At 41.6% G+C, this 25305-nt stretch overlaps 1 protein-coding gene across 4 annotated transcripts; it reads right to left on the reverse strand.

Annotated features, from left to right (window-relative positions):
* Positions 1–3096: 3096 nt before the first annotated feature.
* LOC115144163 (zinc finger protein 420-like) lies at positions 3097–24435 on the reverse strand. 4 transcript variants are annotated; one of them, XM_065002479.1, is made up of 8 exons: positions 24276–24435; positions 11673–11892; positions 9954–10156; positions 9742–9843; positions 9495–9587; positions 6762–6872; positions 6533–6656; positions 3097–6427 (listed from the first exon to the last, which is right to left on the reverse strand). In XM_065002479.1, exons 2-8 carry the CDS (start codon positions 11770–11772, stop codon positions 3945–3947), a joined length of 3216 nt encoding a protein of 1071 aa, XP_064858551.1. In that variant the 5' UTR covers positions 11773–11892; positions 24276–24435; the 3' UTR covers positions 3097–3944. The 4 variants fall into 4 exon arrangements, with proteins under 4 accessions (XP_064858551.1, XP_029540825.1, XP_064858550.1 ...); XM_029684965.2 differs by lacking the exon at positions 11673–11892 and adding an exon at positions 21724–21786; XM_065002478.1 differs by lacking the exon at positions 11673–11892 and adding an exon at positions 21709–21786.
* Positions 24436–25305: the final 870 nt, after the last annotated feature.

Raw genomic sequence — 25305 nt, forward strand, 5'->3', positions numbered from 1 at the left:
AACAGGGAGTACAGGAGGGGACTGAGCACGCACCCCTGAGGTGCCCTCGTGTTGAGGATTAGAATGGCGGATGTGTTACCTACCTTACCACCTGAGGGCGGCCCATCAGGAAGTCCAGGATCCAGTTACAGAGGGAGGTGTTTTGTCCCAGGGTCCTTAGCTTAGTGATGAGCTTTGGGGGGCAATATGGTGTCGAACGCTAAGTTGTAGTCAATGAACAGCATTCTCACATTTGGTGATCCTTTTGTCCATGTAGGAAAGGGCAGTGTGCAGTGCAATAGAGATTGTACCATCTGTGGATCTGTTGGGGCATTATGCAAATTGGAGTGGGTCTAGGGTTTCTTGGATAATGGTGTTGCTGTGGGCCATGACCAGCCTTTCAAAGCACGTCATGGCTACAGAAGTGAGTGCTACAGGGCAGTAGTCATTTAGGCAGGATACCTTAGTCCCTTAGTCGGGGTAGTACAATTTGATCTTAGTCCTGTATTGACGCTTTGCCTGTTAATGGTTTGTCGGAGGGAATAGCGAGATTTCTTTTAAGCCTCCAGGTTAGAGTCCCACTCCTTGAAAGCGGCAGCTCTAGCCTTTAGCTCAGTGCAGATGTTGCCTGTAATCCATGGCTTCTGGTTGAGGTATGTACGTACGGTCACTGTGGGACGATGTCATCGATACACTTTTTGATGAAGTCAGTGACTGATGTGGTGTACTCTTCAATGCCACCGGAAGAATCCCGGAACATATTGGAGTCTGTGCTAGCAAAACAGTCCTGTAGCTTAGCATCTGCTTCATCTGACCACTTTTTTATTGACCGAGTTACTAGTGCTTCCTGCTTTAGTTTTTGCTTGTAAGCGGGAATCATGAGGATAGAATTAGTCAGATTTGCCAAAATGGAGGGCGAGGGAGAGCTTTGTATGAGTCTCTGTGTGTAGAGTAAAGGTGGTTGAGTTTTTTTCACCCCCTCTGGTTGCACATTTAACATGCTGGTAGAAATGAGGTAAAACACCTCTGGATGAGCGTTTTCCTGTTTGCTTACGGCCGTATACAAGTCATTGAGTGTGGTCTTAATACCAGCATCGATTAGTGGTGGTAAATAGACAGCTACGAAGAGTATAGATGAAAACTCCTGGTAAATATTTGGTCTACAATTTATGAGATACTCTACCTCAGGCGAGCAAAACCTCAAGACTTCCTTAGATATCGTGCACCAGCTGTTGTTTACAAATATACATAGACTGCCACGCCTTGTTCTATCCTGCCGATACAGTGTATAACCCACCAGCTGTATGTTATTCATGTCGTCATTCAGCTATGACTCGGTGAAACATAAGATACTACAGCTAATGTCCCGTTGGTAGGATATACGTGCTTGTAGTTTGTCTATTTTATTATCCAATTATTGCACGTTGGCTAATAGTATAACGACACAGAGCGAGAGACAGATGCAGACACCGGAGGCAGATGGTTCGAGCCTCTATTTATTGAAAAACTAAGTGCGAGCAAGAGGGCAGGTCAAGGACAGGCAGAAGTTCATAAACCAGGTCAGAATCCAGAACGTACAGAGTGCACAAGACAGGTGAAATAGATCAGGGTGTGACAATTAGGACCAATGGTAAAGGAAAATTATCCACTCGCTGCCAGATCCTTACAAGGCATCCCGACCTTTGTCCTCGATATTTCTCCGTCTTTTTCTCCTGTGAATGACGGCCAGCATCTCGGAGTCACTTCTAAACTGTTGACGTTGAGACTGGTGTTTTGCGGGTACTATTTAATGAGTACTTGTGAGGTGTCTGTTTCTCAAACTAGACACTCCTCTTTCTATTCTGGTTAGAGACCGTTTGCGCTGTTCTGAAGGGAGTAGTACACCGCGTTGTACAAGATCTTCAGTTTCTTGGCCATTTCTCACATGGAATAGCCTTCACTTTTTCAAAAACAAGGACATTTCTCAATGACCCCAAACTTTTGAAGGGTAGTATACGTTTTCTCAACAAGGTTATGGTCAATAATATCAAAAGGGTGCACTGAAATCTAGCAGTGCAGCTCCCACAATCTTTTTATTATCCATTTTTCAACCAAGTCTAATTAATTGGGACAGTGCTCATGTCATTGTTTTAGATGGAATTTTACTTTGTTGTTGATCTGTGACAATGTTCTGCTCGCTCAGCCACACTGCAAGCTCTCAAGTTCAATTTGCACTCCCGACTGGCTTGCGTACTCTGTGAGGTTCTGTGTTATGCACTATAGCCCGTTACCATATCATATGTGATTGAATATGATTTGCTGTTGGTTTGTGTGGATGTATGTGTTATGCAACATTGCTGACTTGAGACATTGTTAACAGTTTCAGGGCCATGGGCCTTTCTCATGATGGAAAAATACAGAATGACATGAAGACAGGGACTGTGCAATGAGTTGGGGGGAGCACATTCAGAACGTAGTGTTGCGAGAACAAACGGTATTTTGTTAGATAACAGGAGCCAGGTGCCTGAGAACTGTATATTCTACACAACTACAGACCGCTGAAGCGCTTAGGGGGCTGGGACCAGCCTCTGCGCCAACAATCAAAGATAGGCTAGGTGAGTCTCAACCACGCCCAGTCTCTACTCGGACAGGCCGGCTCGGAAGCAGGAACTATCTCTGTCAGAGTATATTTATAATATCTTTGTCAGGAACAAGTCAGTTCTGTTTGCCCTGCGAGGTGGAACAGAGAGCCCGTATATACGAAAATTGCATTTACCACTTATTGCTTAGCTAATAAAAATACATAGTATACAATCGGTGACTCAATGTCATATTTATCCTGATACCAGATTCGAATTGATGAAACCCTAACAACTCGCAGGACACCTCTGCTCGCTTGATCATATTTCTTCTCTCTTGATGGTCGGGCAATGAGGTTTCATCTTGTTCACGCCCCATTTTGTGCGCGTTCAACTTTTGAATTGGATTTGACCCCATACATGTGATTACTACAAACCTAGACAGGGATGTGTGCGCATATGTAGCCATAGACAGGTTGGTTGTTTAGCAACAAGACCAACTCGTGAGCAACTATTGTGAAAAACAGACAGGGTTGGCTTATAATGTTGACATGTAATCTACATTTCATCTCCAATGTTTATTGAAAGCACCTGCAACAATAAGCACTTCTCTCATATCACTACAGTTGTTGATTAGCTAGCTAGCTAAATTTAGCCACATTAGCATTGATATGAAATCAGTCAAAACAAGACATGGTATCAATAACAAGATGAAACGAGCCACACAATACCCCACCCACATGGCAGTTTGTCATTCTTGCTAGCAATCCATCCAGAATCACAACACACTGACTTCTGCACCATGGAAGCACGCACATGGTTTAGCTAACATCATCACAAAAACAATCTATAGTCCAAAGGCCAGCAGATAGCGATTTTGAGTAGTTTTATCTTATCATCCAAAGAGAATTTATGCAGCCGGTACACTCATATCCTGTGGGCTGGTTTGTACATAAAACATTCTCCATTCAAGCTGCAAAGGTATGGATTTCCTCATTTACTCGATCTAATGGCGAGAAGGTGAAAAAAATAGAAAGTATGCATACTTTCATTACAAATCTACTTGCATAGATTCCTTTTGGACTGTAAGATGAAACAACTCAATATCGCCATTTGCCAGCCTTTCGGCAACAGTAGCCGATGTGAAATGGCTAACCAGGTTGAGACAAGGAGAGGAACTGAAAGAACAGTGCTATACATACACAAAACCATAACCCCAAGTATTTTATTCTACTTTTATTTAGTTTGACTTATACTTTTCTCGCATAAGTGTAGTTATTTGAAAAGGGGAAACATTGACTGGCCACAACAAAAAATTACAAAAATAAAGTGGGAAATGCACTCAGGCCACAATCTTATCAAATGTACATCTTCTTACATTAAAGCACAATTGGGGGGAAGGAGGGATTAACATTTCAATAATGATGTACATGATCGTTTATGTACATTCAACAGAGTTTTACGTTCGAAAGCTTTTCCACAGTCCAAGCATTTATAAGGCTTCTCGTTTGAGTGTGTAGACATGTGTCTCTTCAGGGAGTCATGGTAGTTAAAGCTTTTGTCACAGACGGAACATGAATACGGCTTCTCCCCTGTATGAGTCCTGTAGTGCGTAGTGAGATAATTGGCTTGAACAAAGCCCTTTCCACAGACGTTGCACTTGAACGGCCGCTCTCCAGTATGGTATCTCATGTGTATCCTCAGTTCAGCTCTCGACCTGAAAGCCTTATCACAACTCTTATGGTTGCATTTAAAAGGTCTCTCCCCCGTGTGAATCAGATCATGCCTTTTCAATGCATTTGCACAAACAAACTGCTTGCCACAGTACGTACACGGGTAACGCACCCCACCATGCTTAGTCTTCTCATGGTTCGCACGGGAATTACTAAGCCTGAAGGGTTTCCCACAATGGCGACACGGGAAACGACACTCTGTGGATTTTTCACCGTGGCTATTCTGCATGTGTTGTTTCAGGTCAATGTTGGTACAGAAGGCCTTGCCACACTCCCAGCAGAGACAAGGCCTGTCGTCAGAGTGCCTTTTCTCGTGTTCAACTAGGTCGTAATTGTAGATGAATCTCTTTGGACACTGGGAGCACTGTAAGGGGAGGTTCCCGGTGTGAACCATCTCGTGTTTGATGAGGGAATGGAACTTCTTGTAGCTTTTCGGACAGTGGGTGCAGACGAACGGTCCGCTGAACTTATGGACATCCAGATAGTGTGTTCTGAGGTTTGTGAGCATGAAGCTCTCCTCACACATGCTGCACTGAACGGGCCTGTGCCAAAGCTTGTGTCTGGTTAAAGTTTCTAAGTCAGGCAATACCTTCCTGCACCCTGTGCAGTAGAGCGGGCCGTGGATAAGTTTGTGTTTCCTCAGTTTTGATTGGATCGTGAATGTCTTCTCACATTTGTCACACTCAAAACGTATGTTGAAGCTGTCGAGCTCAGCAGCGTCAACTGTCCGAACCTTGCAATAGCGTCTGAGATGGACCCGCAAACCTCCGCTGTGTATGAACTTCATCCCACACTGAGGATGAGGGCAGGAGAAAGGGCGCTCGCCTGAGTGAGTTCTCATGTGATACTCAAAGGCTCCAGCAGTCACGTATTTACCACAAATACAGCACATATGTTTTGGTTTTTGGAAGGTTTTTCGGTTTGACTTCTTTGCTGTGCTGGAGCACTTTGGTCTTTTGATCTGGCTGAGTTCTGGGTCGTAAGATAGGTCCTGGGGAGTACTGGTGGAGGATGAGTCACTGTCCTCAGGTGTTGCCTCAATAGTAACACCACTGGATGGCTCTGTGTCTTCTCCCTCAGGTGATGCTTTCTGGACTGCTTTCGCTTCTCCGAGTGAATAGTGACGAGTCGTAGAGTGAATCTTCATGTGGGTACTCAAGTATCCAATGCGATGCACAATCTTGCCACACACCTTGCATGTTCTACGGTCTATTGAGGATTGTGCGAATTCTGCCTCACACATAGTAAACGGAACACTACTGCCCTCTACAGAGGGAATCTCCTCTTGTTGCCCAGTTCCAAACAGACATGACTTTCTGTGAGTTTGCAAAGTGTACAAGTGCTTGAAAGTCTTCTGACAATTGCGACACTGATAGGTGCGACCGTTCTTATGGGTTTGCATGTGCTTATTCATGTCTGAAAAGCGGGATAAGACACGTCCACACACTGTGCACATATTGGGGTTTTGGGGTGTTTTAACTCTCTTGCAGACACGTTTTTTCTGTTCTGAAAATTCAGTTTTGGTTTGCTTCAATTCTCGTGCTAGCAAGGTCTTCATCTTACGACCCCTGTTTCTTCTCACTGGTTCTAAGGGCAACGTCAGGTTAGCGGTGTCAATCCTTTGTAGCTCCACTGAGGGCTTGTGAAGCATGGACGATATGATCGTATCAGACAGGTCTATGCTTTTCATTTGTGGAGGGCTAGGTGTTCGGTGTTTTTTTCCATCAGGCATGCCACTGGTGTCATTTCTGTCTCTTTTGAGCCCTTTGAGTTTATTGGTTTTGACTAAAGGTGCCATCTTCCCATCTTCCCCTAAAACCAACACTGTTTCATACGCTGGTTCCACCTCTTCAGTCTCAGCAAACTCTGAATTATCCTCTTCCTTGTCATTAATAACTGAGGATGCTTTTTCCTTTCTCTTACATTCCACCCTATCCTCTGCTATTACATCCATATTTGTCCCGGGTTCCATCTCTGTGTACTTTCCAAGTGTTGCAGAGTCCACCTCCAACTCTTTGGTGAATGTATCCATAAAGACGTTCAAGGATGATACGTGTGTTTCTGAATCTGTCTGTTCAGTTGCAATCACCACCCTTTCTACTGGAGGGAGACAGAGAGCTGAGAGAATGCAGTCCCCATCGGAAGAAGACAGAGTATCTAGAAAGGGAAGAGGATAAATGAAAGAAACTTTGTATAGTGAAAATGTTTCTGTCCCTACAGAAGAAAAGCCAACATCTATATGGGTCCTGTGAAATTGCCTACCATGGTTGTCCAGCTGGCCAAGGTCTCTGTGGTACTGAAGCAGGGTTTTCAGCTGCTGAGGGTGAGACACTGACTTAACACATTCCTCAAGAAGAGAGGAGGAGTCGCTGAGCAGCAAGGCAGCCTGACACAATGAGGAATACAGAGTTAGAAGGAATATAGGTAGAATTCACAATTGCGTAAGTGTCAAGCCCATGGTTCCTCTATATAATTGTATTTCTACTAGTACCTGTTGGAAGTTTGACACAGGAAGTAGCTTCTCCAGTCTCGAAAGGAATTGCCACATGAGTTTCTGTATGGCTGCATCATAACTGGAACCAAATTCTACAGGAAAAACATCCTAAAACAGAGTTTTTAAAATTGTATTATTATTTCACCAGGTAGGCCAGTTGAGAACAAGTTCTCATTTACAACTGCGACCTGGTCAAGATAAAGCAAAGCAGTGCAGCAAAGAGAACAGAGTAACACATGGGATAAACAAATGTACTGTCAATAACACAATAGAAAAGTATATATATATATATATATATATATATAGGCAATAAATAGGCCATAGAAATAATTACAATTTAGCAATTAAACACTGGAGTGATAGATGTGCAAGTAGAGATACTGGGGTGCAAAGGAGCAAAAAATAAATAACATGGGGATGAGGTAGTTGGGTGGGCTCTTTACAGATTGGCTGTGTACAGGTGCAATGATCGGTACGCTGCACTGACAGCTGACGCTTAAAAGTTAGTGAGGGAGATATGGGTCTCCAGCTTCCGTGATTTTTGCAATTGGCAGCAGAGAACTGAAAATAAAAGGTGGCCAAAGGAGAAGTTGGCTTTGGGGATGAGCAGTGAAATATACCTGCTGGAGCGTGTGCTGCTATGGTGACCAGTGAGCTGAGATAAGGCAGGGCTTTACCTTGCAAAGACTTATAGATGACCTGGAGCCAGTGGGTTTGGCGACGAATATGAAGCGAGGGCCAGCCAACGAGAGCATAGGTCGCAGTGGTGGGTAGTATATGGGTCTTTGGTGACAAAACGGATGGCACTGTGATAGCAAATTCGATGTAGTCTGAGTAGAGATTTGGAGACTATTTGGTAAATGACATCACCAAAGTCAAGGATCGGTAGGACAGTCAGTTTGGACAGGACAGTCAGTATGTTTGGCAGCATGAGTGAAGGATGCTTTGTTGTGAAATAGGAAGCGGATTCTAGATTCAATTTTGGATTGGAGATGCTTAATGCAAGTCTGGAAGGAGAATTTACAGTCTAACAAGACACCTAGGTATTTGTAGTTGTCCACATATTCTAAGTCAGAACCATCCAGTGTAGTGATGCTAGACGGGCGAGTAGCTATCGGTTGAAGAGCTTGCATTTAGTTTTACTTGCATTTAAAAGCAGTTGGAAGCTACGGAAGGAGAGTTATAGCATTCAAGCTCATCTGGAAGTTAGTTAACACAGTGTCCAAAGAAGGGCCAGAAGTATACAGAATGGTGTCGTCTGCGTAGAGGTGGAACAGAGAATCACCAGCAGTAAGAGCGACATCCTTGATGTATACAGAAAAAAAAAGAGTCGACCCAAGAATTGAACCCTGTGGCACCCCCATAGAGACTGCCAGAGGTCCGGACAGCAGGCCCTCCGATTTGACACACTGAACTCTGTCTGAGAAGTAGTTGGTGAACCAGGCGAGGCAGTCATTTGAGAAACCAAGGCTGTTGAGTCTGCCGATGGTCAGGTGAATGAATACGGCTGCACAATATTGTCTCTTATCGATGGTGGTTATGATATCGATTAGGACCTTGGAGCATGGTTGAGCAGCACCCATAACCAGTTCGGCAACCAGATTGCATAGCAGAGAAGGTACGGTGGGATTCGAAATGGTTGGTGATCTGTTTGTTAACTTGGCTTTTGAAGACTTAAGGCAGGGCAGGATGGATATAGGTCTAACAGTTTGGGTCAAGAGTGTCTCCCCCTTTGAAGAGGGGGATGACCGCGGCAGCTTTCCAATCTTTAGGGATCTCAGACTATACGAAATAGAGGTTGAACAGGCTAGTTAATAGGGGTTGCAACAATTGCAGCGGATAATTTTTAGAAAGAGAGGTTCCAGATTGTCTAGCCCAGCTGATTTGTAGGGGTATAGATTTTGCAGCTCTTTCAGAACATCAGCTATCTGGATTTGGGTGAAGGTGAAATGGGGGAGGCAGGTGGAAACCATGGCCAGCCGTAGAAAAATGCTTATTGAAATTCTCGATTATCGTAGATTTATCAGTGGTGGCTGTGTTTCCTAGCCTCAGTGCAGTGGGAAGCTGGGAGGAGGTGCTTTTATTCTCAATGGACTTTACAGTGTCCGATAACTTTTTGGAGTTTGTGCTACAGGATGCAAATTTGTTTGAAAAAAACTAGTTTTTGCTTTCCTAACTGCCTGTGTATATTGGTTCCTAACTTCCCAGAAAAGTTGCATATCGCGGTGGCTATTTGATGCTAATGCAGTATGCCACAGGATGTTTTTGTGCTGGTCAAGAGTAAGGACTATAGAGCAAGGACTATATCTGTTCTTAGTTCTAAATTTTTTGAATGGGGCATGCTTATTTAAGATGAGGAAAGCACTTTTAAAAGAATATCCAGGCATCCTCTACTGACGGGATGAGGTCAATATCCTTCCAGGATACCCGGGCCAAGTCAATTAGAAAGGCCTGCTCGCTGAAGTGTTTTAGGGAGCATTTGACAGTGATGAGGGGTGGTCGTTTGACCGCGGACCCATTACGGACACAGGCAATGAGGCAGTGATCGCTGAGATCCTGGTTGAAGACAGCAGAGGTATTTAGAAGGCAGGTTGGTCAGGATGATATTTTTACTCATATTCCTATGAGTAAAGGAATATTAGCCATCTATTAAATAATCTCCTGGGATTTTTCATTTGTGGAAACATACAGCAGTCACATGGAACTGACAACTATTCCATACCCACTGACCTGGAAGAAATGTTCCCTCTCATCTGGGTCTTTCAGAAGGGTTTGAACCAGCCCCAGGAAGCTGGATTCAGATAATCCCACCTCTGCATCAGCCTTAAACACAGAATATAAATGTTGCCTTAAATCAGGACATCCTAAATGATAGCTTTTCATTTATGCTGCATATGTTTGACCTAATGGATCAGTCATATCAGCAATATTTATGACCGACAGACTTTAGCAGATTCTCTGCCCGTGAGGAGCTCACCTGTGTCCCCCAGAGAGGTGTAAGGGTCTTGATCCTGTCCAGGTGTGGCTGAATGGTCTGGAGGTCTGTGAACGGCTTCGAGCGACACAACTCCAGGACCAGCTGAAAGCAGAGCATCCAAGTCAGAAAATGAAGAGGGGAAGACATGCATGACTAAATATGTTCACCTCATCTTTCCGCACAAGAGCACTAGTTCCGTCCCTCCCTCTCACCCGTGCTCGAAGACCCAGAATAAGTTGGGCCCTCTGACTGTCATTCAGAAGCTCTGGAACCACATCTGTGACCATGGTAACAAACTCCTCCAGCACCCCATAATCCATCACGTGACTCTGCCGGATCGTTTGCCAGATGGCTGCTGAGACCAGGCGCAGTGGTGGGACCATGAGGCGCAGAGCGGGGAGAGGAAGAGGGGGAGCTGAAATAGAGGTTTTAATAGGTTAATGACAGCAATGCCTTTTGTTACAATTGATTCAGTTAGTCAGGGTTGAACAATGCAAAAATGGGTGGTAGTGGTAAAAAGAAAATGTGTGAGCCAATACTAGCCAGATCGTTCTGACCTGAGATTCAGGCAGTAAATACAAAAACTTTCAGGTCAGAACGCACGGCTGCCAAAATGAGGGAAGTGTGGAGCCGGCGCAGGATATGGCTGAGAAAACGTACCTCATCCAGAGATGGAAGATGTCGCCGTACTCCTAATTATCCCATTATCCAAAATGACATCAAGAAGATTAAAAACTAACAGTATTTCAAACTGCCTTTGTCCTCATGCTAGGTAGCAGAAGCCACAGCAGCCATTTTAGAATGGCACGTTATATATATATATATATATATATATATTGTATTATAGCGTTGCAAATCACCAATTCACTCAAATGTTTTGCTGACGTAAGTTTCCTACCTACCTACCTACCAAAAATACGAAATATTTTGTGACAACTCATGCATCCTTTCCTTCAGTGTCAGACTCAGCATATAACGGTGTTGATACTCAGTGATCTACATATCATTTTACATGCCGAACAACCCTAGGGAATATCAGTAACATAGTCAAACTGCGCACTATGCCAAACGCAATGCAGGCAGCCTGATCATCTGCATGGCATCTTCAGCACTCAAATGTGACAATGGCTTGCATTATATTAGGTTTTATTAGTTGACTGACCCATGTCATTTTCTAGATTTTGGGGTGCTTTCAAGACAAATGGCAACTCGGGAAAAATACAGGGTCAAATCATGTTGGTAATCTTCCGGTCGGAATGTCCGATCTCTAGAAATATACCAGAGTTGACTTGGAATTTCAAGTTGAATGACCAACAATTTTTCCCTAGTCGGAGCTATTCTTGGTGCTTTCGAAAATTGTGTTTTACCAGAGACATATCCTACCTGCTGAAAAGACTGTTCAGGTTCACCATCGACAAGTTTAGCTTTACACAAAGTGTATATAGTCATTTTTAGATAAACAGGGTAAAGTTGATAATTTCATGACGAGGAATCACTTTTTCAAGGCACACTGCATGGCCAAAGCGGGAGGTGAAAAGAAGCTCAACTTCCATTTGATTTCAAGATGGGGAGGTGAAATCCCCCCCAAAAAATGGGGGGGGTCAGATCAGCTTAAATAGCACAGATAGATTGTAGCTTCCATCAATGTCATTGCATCATTTCCAATCCCCAATATATTTTGTTATAATATACACACAGTACAGTCGTACGTTTGGACACACCTACTCATCCAAGTTTTTATTTATTTATTTTTTACAATTTTCTACATTGTAGAATAGTGAAGACAAACTATGAAATAACACATGGAATCATGTAGTAACCAAAACAGTGTTCCACAAATAAAAATCTATTTTATTTGAGATTCTTCAAAAGTAGCCACCCTTTGCCTTGACATCTTTGCACACTCTTGGCATTCTCTCAACCAGCTTCACCTGGAATGCTTTTCCAACTGTTTTGAAGGAGTTCCCACATATGCTGAGCACTTGCTGACTGCTTTTCCGTCACTCTTCGGTCCAACCAATCCCAAACCATCTCAATTGGGTTGAGGTAAGGTTATTGTGGAGGCCAGGTCATCTGATGCAGCACTCCATCACTCTACTTCTTGGTCAAATAGCCCTTACACGGCCTGGAAGTGTGTTTTGGGTCATTGTCCTGTTGAAAAACAAATGATAGTCCCACTAAGCTCAAACCAGATGGCATGGCATATCGCTGCAGAATGCTGTGGTAGCCATACTGGTTAAGTGTGCCTTGAATTCTAAATAAATCACAAGACAGCATCACCACAAAGCACCCACACACCATAACACCACCTCCTCCATGCTTCACGGTGGGAACCACACATGCAGAGATCATCCGTTAACCTAGTCTGCGTCACACAAACATATGGCGGTTGGAACCAAAAATCTCAAATTTGGACTCAGACCAAAAGGACAAAATTCCACCGGTCCTAAGTCCATTGCTCATGTTTCTTGGCCCAAGCAAGTCTTCTTATTGGTGTCCTTTAGTAGTAGTTTCTTTGCAGCAAATCGACCATGAAGGTCTGATTCACGCAGTCTCCTTTGAACAGTTAATGTTGAGATGTCTGTTAATTGAACTCTGAAGCATTTATTTGGGCTGCAATTTCTGAGGCTGGTAACTCTAATGAACTTATCCTCTTTCCTATTTTGCAATTTATATGGCACAGCTGCCAATTTTTTGATGGCCATACTAAATAGATATGCTGATAGTGAACAAACTTGTTTTGCTCCTCTTGACAGTTTAATACTTTAAAGTAGCCATTAATTACTATTTTACACCTAGGGTTACTAGACGTATGTTTGTTGTTGAACGCTGAAACCTGAACTAAAAGACCTCGGTTTAAAAGCTGGAAGTGTTTTTATATACTTTTTTGAATCCTGCGTCTGTTGGGCTAAATTGCTGTGAGCGCTGCTATCGGTCCCGGGATCCTGCCAGATTCCATATAGGGGGAGAGGCGTGAAAGCCCAGCTGGCTCGGCTGTCTCAAACAGTGGCCACTATGGAACGTTTCCAACGTTGCAGGAGCTGCGTTTACTTTGTTTTGTTCCAAGACAATGTGGCCTGCGTTGCCTTTCAATGTAGCAACTCCTTGCAGAGGACGACCGGAGCGAAGTAGCTACTCTTAGCAAGCAAGTAGCAAACCTACATAAGCTACTGGGGAACCCACGCCCACCTACTTTTTCTTCCACCCGTTTATTGAATCAGATGGCTCATTCATCAAAGCCCACTGATATTGCAAACTACTTTAATTACTTTTTCATTGGCAAAATAAGCAAACATAGGGATGACATGCCAGCAACAAAAACACTGACACTACACATCCAAGTATATCGGACCAAATTATGAAAAGACAAGAATTGTACTTTTGAATTCCGTAAAGTTAGTGTGGAAGAGGTGAAAAAAAATGTTGTCTATCAAGAATGACAAGCCACCAGGGTCTGACAATCTAGATGGAAAATTACTGAGGATGATAGCAGACGATATTGCCACTCCTATTTGCCACATCTTCAATGTATTCCTACTAGAGAGCTTGTGCCCTCAGGCCTAGAGGGAAGATAGTCATTCCGCTACCCAAGAATAATAAAGCCCCCTTTACTGGCTCAAATAACCAACCAATCAACCGGGGGGGGGGGGGGGGTGTTGTAACAAACATTGGCACACACACAGATTTAGTAATGTAGATATGTGGTAGTGGTGGAGTTGGGGCCTGAGGGCACACGGTGTGTTGTGAAATCTGAATGTATTGTAATGTTTTAAATTTGTATAAACTGCCTTAAAATTTTGCTGGACCCCAGGAAGAGTAGCTGATCGGGATCCATAATAAATACAAAATGCATAACTTTAACCCATTTCATAAGAGATGCACCTAAATTGAAATATTCCAGACATTTATAAGTAAATTCCAGTCATACTTTATCAAGTCTTTTCAAAAGTCAGCTATGAATAGAAAGCCAGGTTTCCTAGATTTCAGTGTTCTAATTGTTTCCAGTACTATCCCATGTATCATCCATGCAAAAAACTGACTGATTAGGATTAATAATATCCAACAATAGCTTTTAATTCTATGCACTTTGCTCAAATTTGTAAGAGGCCTCCATTTTTTTCAAATGGACTAGATCTTTATAATTACAATTATCTTCAGTTAGTGGATGGGGACATATGGAAAAAAAAATGTGCTTTAAGTACTTTGCCTCAAAATACATTTGGTGAACCATGGGCGACTACATTTGTAACAAGTTTCAGTAAATTATTTTTGGCAGTATTTCTAGGTTAATGGAAAAAATTGTTATTCCTTGCAACAAATTTCGAAAATAACTGCAGCTCTTTGTTAAGTGTTGCAGTCATTTCAGTCGCTGTAGTAGCTGACGTGTATAGTGTTGAGTCATCCGCATACATAGACACACTGGCCTTACTCAAAGCCAGTGGCATGTCGTTAGAGTTAAACAGCTACCCTGGGGAATTCCTGATTCTACCTGGATTATGTTGTAGAGGACTCCATTAAAGAACAACCTCTGTGTTCTGTTAGACAAGTAACTATTTATAGCAGGGGGTGTAAAGCCACAACACATACATTTTTCCAGCAGCAGACTATGATCAAAAATGTCAAAAGCTGCACTGAAGTCTAACAAAACAGCCCCCCCCCCCCCCCAATCATTTTATCAATTTCTCTCAGCCAATCAGTCATTTTTGTAAGTGCTGTGCTTGTCGAGTGTTCTCCCCTATACGCCTGCTGAAAGTCTTAATTTCTTTACTATGAAATAGCATTGTATCTGGTCAAACACCATTTTTTCCAGAAGTTTACAAAGGGTTGGTAACAGGCTGATTGGTCAGCTATTCGAGTCAGTAAAGGGGGCTTTACTATTCTTTGGTAGCAGAATGACTATAGCTTCCCCCCCAGGCCTGAGGGCACACACTTTATTGTAGGCTTCGATTGAACATAAGGCAAAAAGAAGTGGCAATATCATCCACTATTAATGAGCCATATCTGTTCATGGTTCAATAACATACTTAAAATCATCCATCTACTTTGCAGATCTGTTTGGACAATTTGCACACTCAGATCAAAATTGCTAATAGTCAATCCTTTAGATTTTTTTTGCCCATGGGAGAAGTATATTTTGCACCTCCCCCAGTCTTTTTCCCACATCTAAAATGGTTGAATGCGTTTCCTGTAAACATACATATGGGACACATCCTTTGAAAAGAGCACAGTGCCGCCAAAAGCATTTCCAACACCCTCACAGCGATTTGTATTTTTTTTTATATATATACTAGTGATGCACCGATAATACATTTTTGGCCGATACTTTCCTTGCCAAAAAAAACAATACTGATTTTTATAATGCGGCCATTTAAGCATTCTAGTACAGTTAAATAGTTCACACACACAGCGGTCTAAGGCACTGCATCTCAGTGCAAGAGGCATCACTAGAGTCCTTGGTTCGAATCCAGGCGGTATCACATCCGGCCGTGATTGAGAGTCCCATAGGGTGGCGCACAATTGACCCAGCGTTGTCCGGGTTTGGCCGGGGTAGGCAATCATTGTAAATAAGAATTTGTTCATAACTGACTTGCCTAGATACAGTGAAGTCGGAAGTTTACATACACCTTAGTCAAATACATTTCAAATCAGTTTCACAATTCCTGAAATTTAATCCAAGTAAAAATCCCCGTCTTAGTTCAGTTAGGATCAAAACTTAATTTTAAGAATGTGAAATGTCAGAATAATAGAAGAGAATGATTTCAGCTTTTAATTTTTTCATCTCCTTCCCAGTGAGTCAGAAGTTTACATACACTCAATTATTATTTGGTCGTACTGCCTTTAAAATTGTTTAACTTGGGTCAAACATTTCAGGTAGCCTTCCACAAGCTTCCCACAATAAATAGGGTGAATTGTGGCCCATTCCTCCTAACAAAGCTGGTGTAACGGAGTCAGGTTTGTAGGCCTCCTTGCTCGCACACACTTTTTCAGTTCTGCACACAAATTTATGGGATTGAGGTCAGGGCTTTGATGGCCACTCCAATACCTTGAATTTGTTGGATTTTACCACACCTTTGGAAGTATGCTTGGGGTCATTATCCACTTGGAAGACCCATTTGCAACCGAGCTTTAACTTACTGACTGATGTCTTGAGATGTTGCTTCAATATATCCACATATACAATGCTGGTCATAAAATAAAAACTAGCTAGCTCATGGATGCAAACAATGTTCTTCCCCAAAAACATAGCAAAACGACATCTGTTTCAGTAGCTATATAGTTAGCTAGCTAACTATATAGCTAGGTGTCATCTAAAATAACCCAAATTCATAAGACTGTTCTTATTTGATTAATGGTGGTCGGACCCATCTGTGAAGCTAGCCACAATAGTGGACTTTGCAATTAGACTTCAAAATAAAAGTCTGTCGTTGACAGTGGTGTAAATTAATACAAATAGTATAACGCCATCATTTAATAGATCATGCTAACAGAGGTTGGAATGTTAGATAGAAATTATCCAAAGACAAATGTTAATTTAACAAATCTGTTGAAATCACACAGGATGTATTATACTTTAGAGTTGCTTTGGGGTCGGGCCTCCCGAGTGGCGCAGTGGTCTAAGGCACTGACTGCATTGTAGTGCTAGCTGTGCCACTAGAGATTCTGGGCTCGAGTCCAGGCTCTGACGCAGCTGGTCGCGACAGGGAGACCCATGGGGGGGCGCACAAATGGCTCAGCATCGTCCGGGTTAGGGGAGGGTTTGGCCGGCAGGGATGTTCTTGTCCCATCGCGCACTAGCGACTCTAGTGACAGCTCTGGTATTCGCAACCATTTTCCTTTTTCACTCACTTAACTCCACACTTTTCCAAACGCAAAAACACACCCTACCTTCCATCACAATACACCTGCACATACTGTGCTTTTTATGCCCTCTGTTTGCAGTGTTCTTATCACTACCATGTTGATTGAGTACTTTTTTTCCAGTTCCTTATACTTGATGTATTATTTAGTTAATTATCCTTTCTTCTAATGAAATCTTAATATTTATAATATTTTATAAATAGATAAGTCAAATACTAATTATGTTACAACAGTCCTTGAATGGTGTAGTTGTAGCTTATTTCTTTATTAATTGTTGTATTTTGTTTTCCCCATTTTTATTACAATCCCTTCCATGGATAGTATTGGGTGTTCCATTGTTCAACTCCATGGGAACTTAAATATTTAGAATAGCCATGGAGTAGTATGGGTGTGTGAACATTATGTTATCAATATACAGACTATGAGAGCTACACATTTCCCTATTAATCTATTCTCCTTGAAGAGTGGGTGCAGAACTTTGCACCGTTCTGCAACTTCTTTCAGGAACTGATCATTCATGCCAGTGTGTCTTTTACCCAGGCTTTTAACCAGTTATTTAAAAATAAATAAAAAAACATTGGCAATGATTGGGTGCTCATATCACAGTCCTAAACGGTGTACATGTTCAGAGTTAAGTATGGTAGCAGGTGCCATGCGCACCGGTTTAAGTGCGTCAAGAACTGCAATGCTGCGGGGCCTTTCCACACTCAGTTTCCTGTGTATGAAGAATGGTCCACGACCCAAAAGGCATCCAGCCAACTTGACAACTGTGGAAAGCATATAGTCAACAGGTACTAGCATCCCTATGTAACACTAGACACCTTGTAGAATCCATGCCAACAATTTATTTATTTAACTAGCCAAGTCAGTTAAGAGCTAATTCCTATTTACAATGACGGCCTAGGAACAGTGGGTTAACTGCCTTGTTCAGCGGCAGACAGAGAGATTTTTACCTTGTTAGCTCGGCGATTCAATCTAGCAACCTTTCAGTTACTGGCCCAACGCTCTAACCAGTAGGTTACCTGCCACCCCCAATTGAGGCCGTTTTGTGGGCAAATGGGGGTGCAACTCAATATTAGGATGGTGTCCCTAACGTTTTGTACACTCCGTGTATAGGCATGAGCTATATCATAGCTAATTTGTATAGGATAAATATCTGCAAAAGTGCCAAGTCAATTAGTGGGTGATGGTGATTTCAGAACCAAAGTGAAGGGGACAAAAAAAAAAAAAAGGCTATATTGCCCCCCTAATCTGACAGTGGTAGTGGAGTGGTAGATGCCTAATCTCCTTTACGGCTCCGATAAACTGCCTACATAGTATGCCTAGGTCATTCATTTAGCCCATTCTAACATTCCACCGAACAGTCACTGAATGCCTCTGTCTGCATGCTTTATAAATGACTCGCTGTCTATAGGAACTAACCATTTTCGTGAACGGGGTGGTGTATCTAATAGAAGTTAACAAATTTTTTAAAATATATATATTTTTAAACTTTTTGGTGACAGGGGGCAGTATTTTCACATCCGGATGAAATGCATGCCCAAATTCAACTGCCTGCTACCCATCCCCAGAATATAAGATATGCATATTAGTAGATTTGGATAGAAAACACTCTGAAGTTTCTAAAACTGTTTGAATCATGTCTGAGAACTTATTTAGCAGAAAAAATTTAGCAGAAAAAAACCAGAGGACAAACCATTCAGATTTTTGTTTTGTTTATTGAGGTCACACTTTTCAATGGGTTTTCATTGGGAATCCAGTGCTATCCTCAGATAATAGCATTGTTTGCTTTCGCTGAAAAGCCTTTTTGAAATCTGACATGTTGGCTGGATTCACAATAAGTGTAGCTTTAATTTGCTATCTTGCATGTGTGATTTAATGAAAGTTTAATTTTTATAGTAATTTATTTGAATTTGGCGCTCTGCATTTTCCCAGGCTTTTGGCCAGGTGGGATGGGACGCAAGTGTCCCACATATCCCAGAGGTTAAATTTGCCACTGAGCGTACACCATTTACACACGCAGAAGTAGGGCTGGGAGATAAATCAATAATTAGAGGGAATTACTTCCCTCAATAACAATATAAAAACATTAATATTAATTTGATAATGTTGACATAGAATAATTAGGTACAGCAGTCCATTTCACCTCTGAAGCAGCAGGAACGTGCAGAGAAGTGACAACATGCACGTGGAAAGGTATACGCCCACTATAAACCACTTAGCACCTTGAGTGATGGAGTAGCCACTTAAGCACGAAAAATGAATGATGTAGGCAAAAACAGCGGCACTGAGCCATGGAGAAGGAGCAGCTTCCAACAAAGAAATTGATAAAAAGGGTTAAACTGTTTCAGTTATTTGGAAGTGGTTTGGCTTTTTGAAGTCCGACAAAGAGCAGAGCAATGTTGGGTGCAAATTGTGCCGTAGACAGGTGGCTACCAAGTCTGGTAATACAACAAACCTTTTTCACAATCTGAAGCAAAATCACTCTTCACAACATGCAGAAAGTTTGAGCCACGGTATTGATAAAACCATGCACCAGCCAATCTAGGGATGTTCCCCCGAAGCAGTCAACGCTGACAGCGTTTATGCCTTACGAGCAAACATCGAAAAGACATCACAAATGCTATTATGCATTGCATTGCTTAAGGACATGCTACCAATTAGCAGTCAAAGGTTTCAAGAGGTTCATCATAATTGACCCCGGGTACATGCTCCCTGGCCGCAAACATTTCCCTCACACTGCACTGCCTAAACTCAAATAGTGTAGAGAAAGTTAAGGAAAAGCTCAAGACAGGTGACGTATTTTGCTACTACTACCAATCTGTGGTCTAGTTGCACATCAGAGCCTTATATTATCCTTACTATACACTATATTGACAAAGAGTGGAATCTTCGAAATAAATGCCTTCAAACATCACACTTTCCTGACAACCACACGGGTGAAGCTATAGCAGGAGGAGCTCATTGACGCTCTCGCCTCCTGGGGACTCAGTCAAACCTGATGATGGTGAAACAGAGCTCACCCAAACCATCAAAACGTTGGTCATGGACTATCTGCAAGAGAAATATGATGATCTAGCCACAGATGACCTCCTGGACAAAGGCTCGTTGGTCGACCCTCGGTTTAAAACACATTACATCAAAGAGAAGGTGAGCCACATACGTTGCTGAGACGTTGCTGCTGCTTCACCTCAACTGCCAGCTAAAAAGAGTCACCGGGCAGATTTTTTCCAAAAGCCATGCTACACCACCAAAGATCTTACTGAAAACTCAGCTGCTACCTTCAGTCTACTGATGCTGACCGCGAAACCAATCCACTGGACTGTTGGAAGATCCACCAAAACAAACTTTAAAGAGCTTTAAAGCCAGAGACCGTAGACAGACGTCTTTCTTGCTTGTAAGAGAACTACCCCAACTTCAGCTGTGATGTGCCATTAGTTATAATGCATATTGACTTGCACTATTATTTTATTTATTGTTCATAACTTGTAAGGCTTTATAGCTTTAAAAAAAAAGTGGAGTCAATGTTATTTGTGAGTTCTACTTCTGACAATGAATAAGAAACATGAAAGCCTTCGGTTTATTCAGGCAGGCTGTAGTCTTTAGCAGAAATTAACCTTTTAAACATTTCATTAAAATTGTGATAATTATCATTAAAGCTAGAGACAGTAGACAGACTCATTTTTGCTTGTAAGACAACTACCCCAACAAACTGTGATGTGCCATTAGTTTAACAGTTTTAATGCATATTGAATTGCACTATTTGTATTTTTTTCTTGCTCATGACTTAAGGGGTTACCTTTTAAACATTTGATTAATATCGTGATGATTATCGTTATCCAATGAAAAAAATATATAAAAACGCCCAGCTCATGAGCTCCACCAGTAGCAGATTGTAAAACTATAAATGGAAAATGAATGTGTTCATGCAACAAATGTTAGAACAAATCGATGTGGTTCAATGCACGAATCAGCTTTTTGTTAACCCACACCCAATTGCTAATAGCCCATCTATATAAGTAAGTGAAAAACTGAGGCCCCCACCAAACCCTAACCCACAAATATAGGAAATGCGCTGTAGGCTACAGCCAGAGCTGGAACAATCAGTGATTTTTCTTTTGCCTAATTTAGATACATTTCTGCTTATAATTTCAACAATTTAGTTATTGACAGACCATTGAACAAAACAAGGCTACCCCCAAGTCATGTTAATACATTCAAAAAAATAAGACAAATTGCTGAAAACAGAGTTCAGAACATGAAAGCCAATTATCTCAATCATCTTTTTGTAGATAGAACCTCTGTTCCAAGCTCTCAATTTGTTAGTCAACTGTCTATAATTAGATACATGCAGCTTCTCTTCTATATAAATCTATAGAACGAATGTGTCAATCTAGTTGACGTCGGTAAAGATGTCATCTCAGCTTCTTTCGCAGAGCAAAGATGTTTAGGCGCCCCGGGAGAGAACGCAATACAAAAAATAAAAAGTATTTCCAAAATGACATCAGTTTGACCCGTTGTAAGGAAATAGAAATCTGTGAAAATGACCCAACATGTTTCTGAAATATTAAATATCAGCTTATCATATTAAGTTCAACGCTGATAAAGATAGGGACCGTCGGTAGAGGTACCGACTGCTAATTCGCATTCTCTCAATATGCGGAAAGAACACTCCACTCCTGTTCCAGTGAAAATGTACACTGAACAAAAATATAAAAACGCATGGTACCAAGCGTTGGTCCCATGTTTCATGAGCCGAAATAAAATAGCCCAGACATTTTCCATGCAAAGGTTATTTCTCAAATGTAGTGCACAAACTTGTTTTACATCCCTGTTAGTGAGCATTTCTCCTTTGCCAAGATAATCCATCCACCTGACAGAAGTGCCATATAAAGCTGATTAAACAGCATGATCATTACACAGGTGCACCTTGTGCTGGGGACAATAAAAGGCCACTAAAATGTGCAGTTTTGTCACAACACCACAGACGTCTCATGTTTTGAGGGAGCGTGCAATTGGCATGCTGACTGCAGGAATGTCCACCAGAGCCATTGCCAGAAAATGTCATGTTAATTTCTCTACCATAAGCCACCTCCGACATCGTCTTACAGAATTTGGCAGTACCTCCAGCTGGCCTCACAACTGCAGACAACGCCAGCCCAGAACCTCCACATCCGCCTTCTTCACCTGTGGGATAATCCAAAATCAGCCACCTGTACAGCTGTGGGTTTGCAGAACTGAAGAATTTCTGCACAAACTGTCAGAAACCGTCTCAGGGAAGCTCATTTGCATCCTCACCAGGGTCTTGACCTGACTGCAGTTCACCGTCATAAGACTTCAGTTGAATTTGTATAGTGCCTCACAATTACACATAACCAGCACTGCTATCATCCTCTACCACTTCACCAAATCTTTCCCAAACATTACATTTCTGGCCATCTAGTCTTTCTATTCTCTACTTCGCAGCTTTTCTCTTATTGAAAGAAACGCTGACATGTCCTTTTAGCCTCTGAGGATCGACTAACTTTTTATGCCCATTCCCAAAAGCATTTGGCTTGTAGGCTATTTGGCGCTTACAGATAAGCCCTAACGCTTACTCACTAATGTCAGAGACTAAAAAGAATGAAAGAAAACCCTTAGAATGATCAATTCCAGCACGCGCATCACTACTAGATACTTATCAAATCATCTTGAAAGGGAAAGATGCACATCCCTACCACTCATCTGACATCACTGGTCCCCTATACAAGCATAGGTTGTTGAACATCCATGCCAAGTACATGTTAAATATGTTTCCTTTCTTCTTGAAGATGTAATGATTATATAGAAAAATATAAATTGAAGAACAAACATTCTAAGCTAGAGGTAGTTTGTAGGTGTTGCAAAAACACAACATTGGTATTAAAGGGATGTAAAACAGACAGGGCCACATTCATATATTTATAGGCAAGTTAGATTGTTTCGCTTCCAAATTCTACAAATATGGACAAGCAAACACTTACAGCAACGTTGATGCCCCCGCTACATACACAAAAGAACATAAGTATATATTTTTTAAACAAAATGAGTGGCTTATGAGCTCAGAGTACTGCCATTGACAAAACCTAACTTCACCACTTTCATGTTGAGGTGGTAAGATCGAAGGTTCTCTCCAAATTAAGCCAGAAAAGACAACCCAAATATTACTAGATGTAAGTTAGGTGTCCTCCATAAATAGAAAATTCACAAAATAGTTGATCCTTTCAAAAAATATGTTTTTGATTGCAAAATACAAATTAGTTTCTCATTAGATTTTTTTTTTTTATTAGAATACAAAAATTGGGATTGGTCAAGTTGATCAATTTGACTATCAGACCAAATGTGACTTGATTTCAGATATAAATACCATTACCATTTCCATCACATGTAAATGCTTTGGATCCATTTGTATGTGATTTTAATAGTATTTCAGGTTCTTAACACACATTTTTCCTACCATTAAAGCCCAAAGTTGCATTTTTGCAACATTTCCAGAAAATTGTTCTGCAAATCTAATCAGAGGCCTATTACATGCATTTCTAAAGGGAAATAACTAACAAAAATAAAGATTAATACTGCTGTTCATAACCAAGTGGGAAGTCCTAAATACCAGTCGGTTGCAGGGCTCCCGAGTGGCGCAGCGGTCTAAGGCACTGCATCTCAGTGCAGGAGGCTTCACTACAGACCAGGCTGTATCACAACAAGCAGTGATTCGGAGTCCCATAGGTGGTGCACAATTGGCCCAGTGTCGTCCCGGTGAGGGTTTGGCCGGGGTAGGCAGTCATTGTAAATAAAAATCTGTTCTTAACTTACCTAGTTAAATAAAATTATTAAATGCAAGTGCTTGGAACTCATTGAGAAACACTATCTGGCTAATGACCAACAAGCTGCATCAACCATAAACTAAAAGTACTGCTATCATGTTGGTAAACAAATTACTGTTCAAAAACAGATTTTTATATATGTTTTGTTGTTGCATTTAACTGCTGAAAATGTAAGATAATTTACTTAATAGGTGAAGTCAAAGGACACCATGTGGGAGAAGTCAGAGCTCAGGAATGATAATTAGTAGTAATTACCAGCTCGAGGGGGTTCAGGTGGATTTTTCCCTATTTGTGTTAAATACCTCCTTCCCACTTCACTTGAACTTTAAACCTGCGTTCATAGCCAAGGTTAAATAAATAACATTTAAAAAGGTATGTTTCCCTGTTCAGGCATTACATGCGTCAACCAATGGTGGCATGCAACGTCATCGACTGCGCAGTCAGGCAACAGATTGCTATAACACAATGGTTAGCTGATAAGTAAAATACCATTACGGGCGTTGTAAGATCTGGCATACGTGCGCAACTCCTGGCAAAGGATCGCGGCCTAACTCTGAGGTTCAGATGTATTTGCTGCCTAAATCAGGTCGGAACAGTCTGGTTCAGCCAATAGTATAATATTGCCAATACATGACTAGTTAGCTGTATTTATTTGGTAAGAGAATACGCTGATTTAAAAAAGCCATTTGACCCGCACTGTTCCCTAAACTTAGCAAATAGAAAAGGAAGTGAACTTAACTGATAACGTTAGCTAAATAGCTACTAAAGCTAACGTTAGCTTGTCTGTACTAACTAGCTAGGATCAGAATGATTACAAATTGTACTGCATTTTACCATTTTTTACTGAAACGTGTCCTCTCATCGTGCGGTCCAAGCTGCAGTCACGTCTATACTTAGGAACTGGGGGTGACGTTGTAAGGTTTATCAAAGTTCTTGAATGTGAAGCGCCGAATATTTTCCTCTTCCTCCTTGGAAGCGGGTCTTTGCTAGAAGGGATACAATTTATGTCGAAGTGATGTCAAATTCCCGCGAGAGTTTGAAACGCCTGCCAAAATTGGAACTTCAAAATGTTCAGAATCATTCGGTATACTGTATACTAAACAAAAATACAAACGTAGCATGTAAAGTGTTGGTTTCATGAGCTGAAATAGAATATCCCAGACATTTTCCATACGCACAATAAGCTTATTTTCTCTCATTCTATGTACAAATTTGTTTTACATCCCTGCTAGTGAGCATTTCTCCTTTGCCAAAATAATCCATCCACCAAGAAGCCGATTTAAAGAGCGTGATCATTACACAGGTACACCTTGTGCTGGGGACAAAAAGGCCACTCTAAAATGTGCTACACAATGACACAGATGTCTGTGCCCAATAACGTTTGTACCCTGTTTTGTGTTGCTACCATGTTGTCTTGTTGTGTTGTCATGTGTTGCTGCCATGCTATGTTGTTGTCTTAGGCCTCTCATTATGTACTGTTGTATGTTTTGTCCTATATTTTTATTTCATTTATTTGTATTTTTAATCCCAGTCCCCATCCCCGCAGGAGGTATTTTACCTTTTGGTAGGCCATCATTGTAAATAAGAATTTGTTCTTAACTGACTTGCTTAGTGAAATAAAGGTTAAATAAATAAAGATGTCTCAAGTTTTGAGGGAGTGTGCAATTGGCATGCTGACTGCAGGAATGTCTACCAGAGCTGTTGCCAGATCTTTGAATGTTTATTTCTCTACCATTAGCTGCCTCCAACATCGTTTTAGAGAACTTGGCAGTACGTCCAACTGGCCTCACAACCGCAGACTGCGTATATTTCTGTCTGTAATAAAACCCTTTTGTGGGGAAAAACTCATTCTGATTGGCTGGGC

This window comes from Oncorhynchus nerka, linkage group LG16 (assembly GCF_034236695.1).
Source record: "Oncorhynchus nerka isolate Pitt River linkage group LG16, Oner_Uvic_2.0, whole genome shotgun sequence".
NCBI classification, from domain to species: Eukaryota; Metazoa; Chordata; class Actinopteri; order Salmoniformes; family Salmonidae; genus Oncorhynchus; species Oncorhynchus nerka.

Bases quoted from the DNA above. Each gene is read 5' to 3' on its own strand.
- LOC115144163 (XM_065002478.1), bottom strand. From the start codon at position 24,303: ATGAGAGGACACGTTTCAGTAAAAAATG. The intron at 9,588-9,741 runs GTGAGCTCCTCA...TCTGTGTTTAAG, and splicing joins CACCTCTCTGGGGGACACAG to GCTGATGCAGAGGTGGGATT. The intron at 6,657-6,761 runs GTACTAGTAGAA...TCATTGTGTCAG, and splicing joins CTGTGTCAAACTTCCAACAG to GCTGCCTTGCTGCTCAGCGA.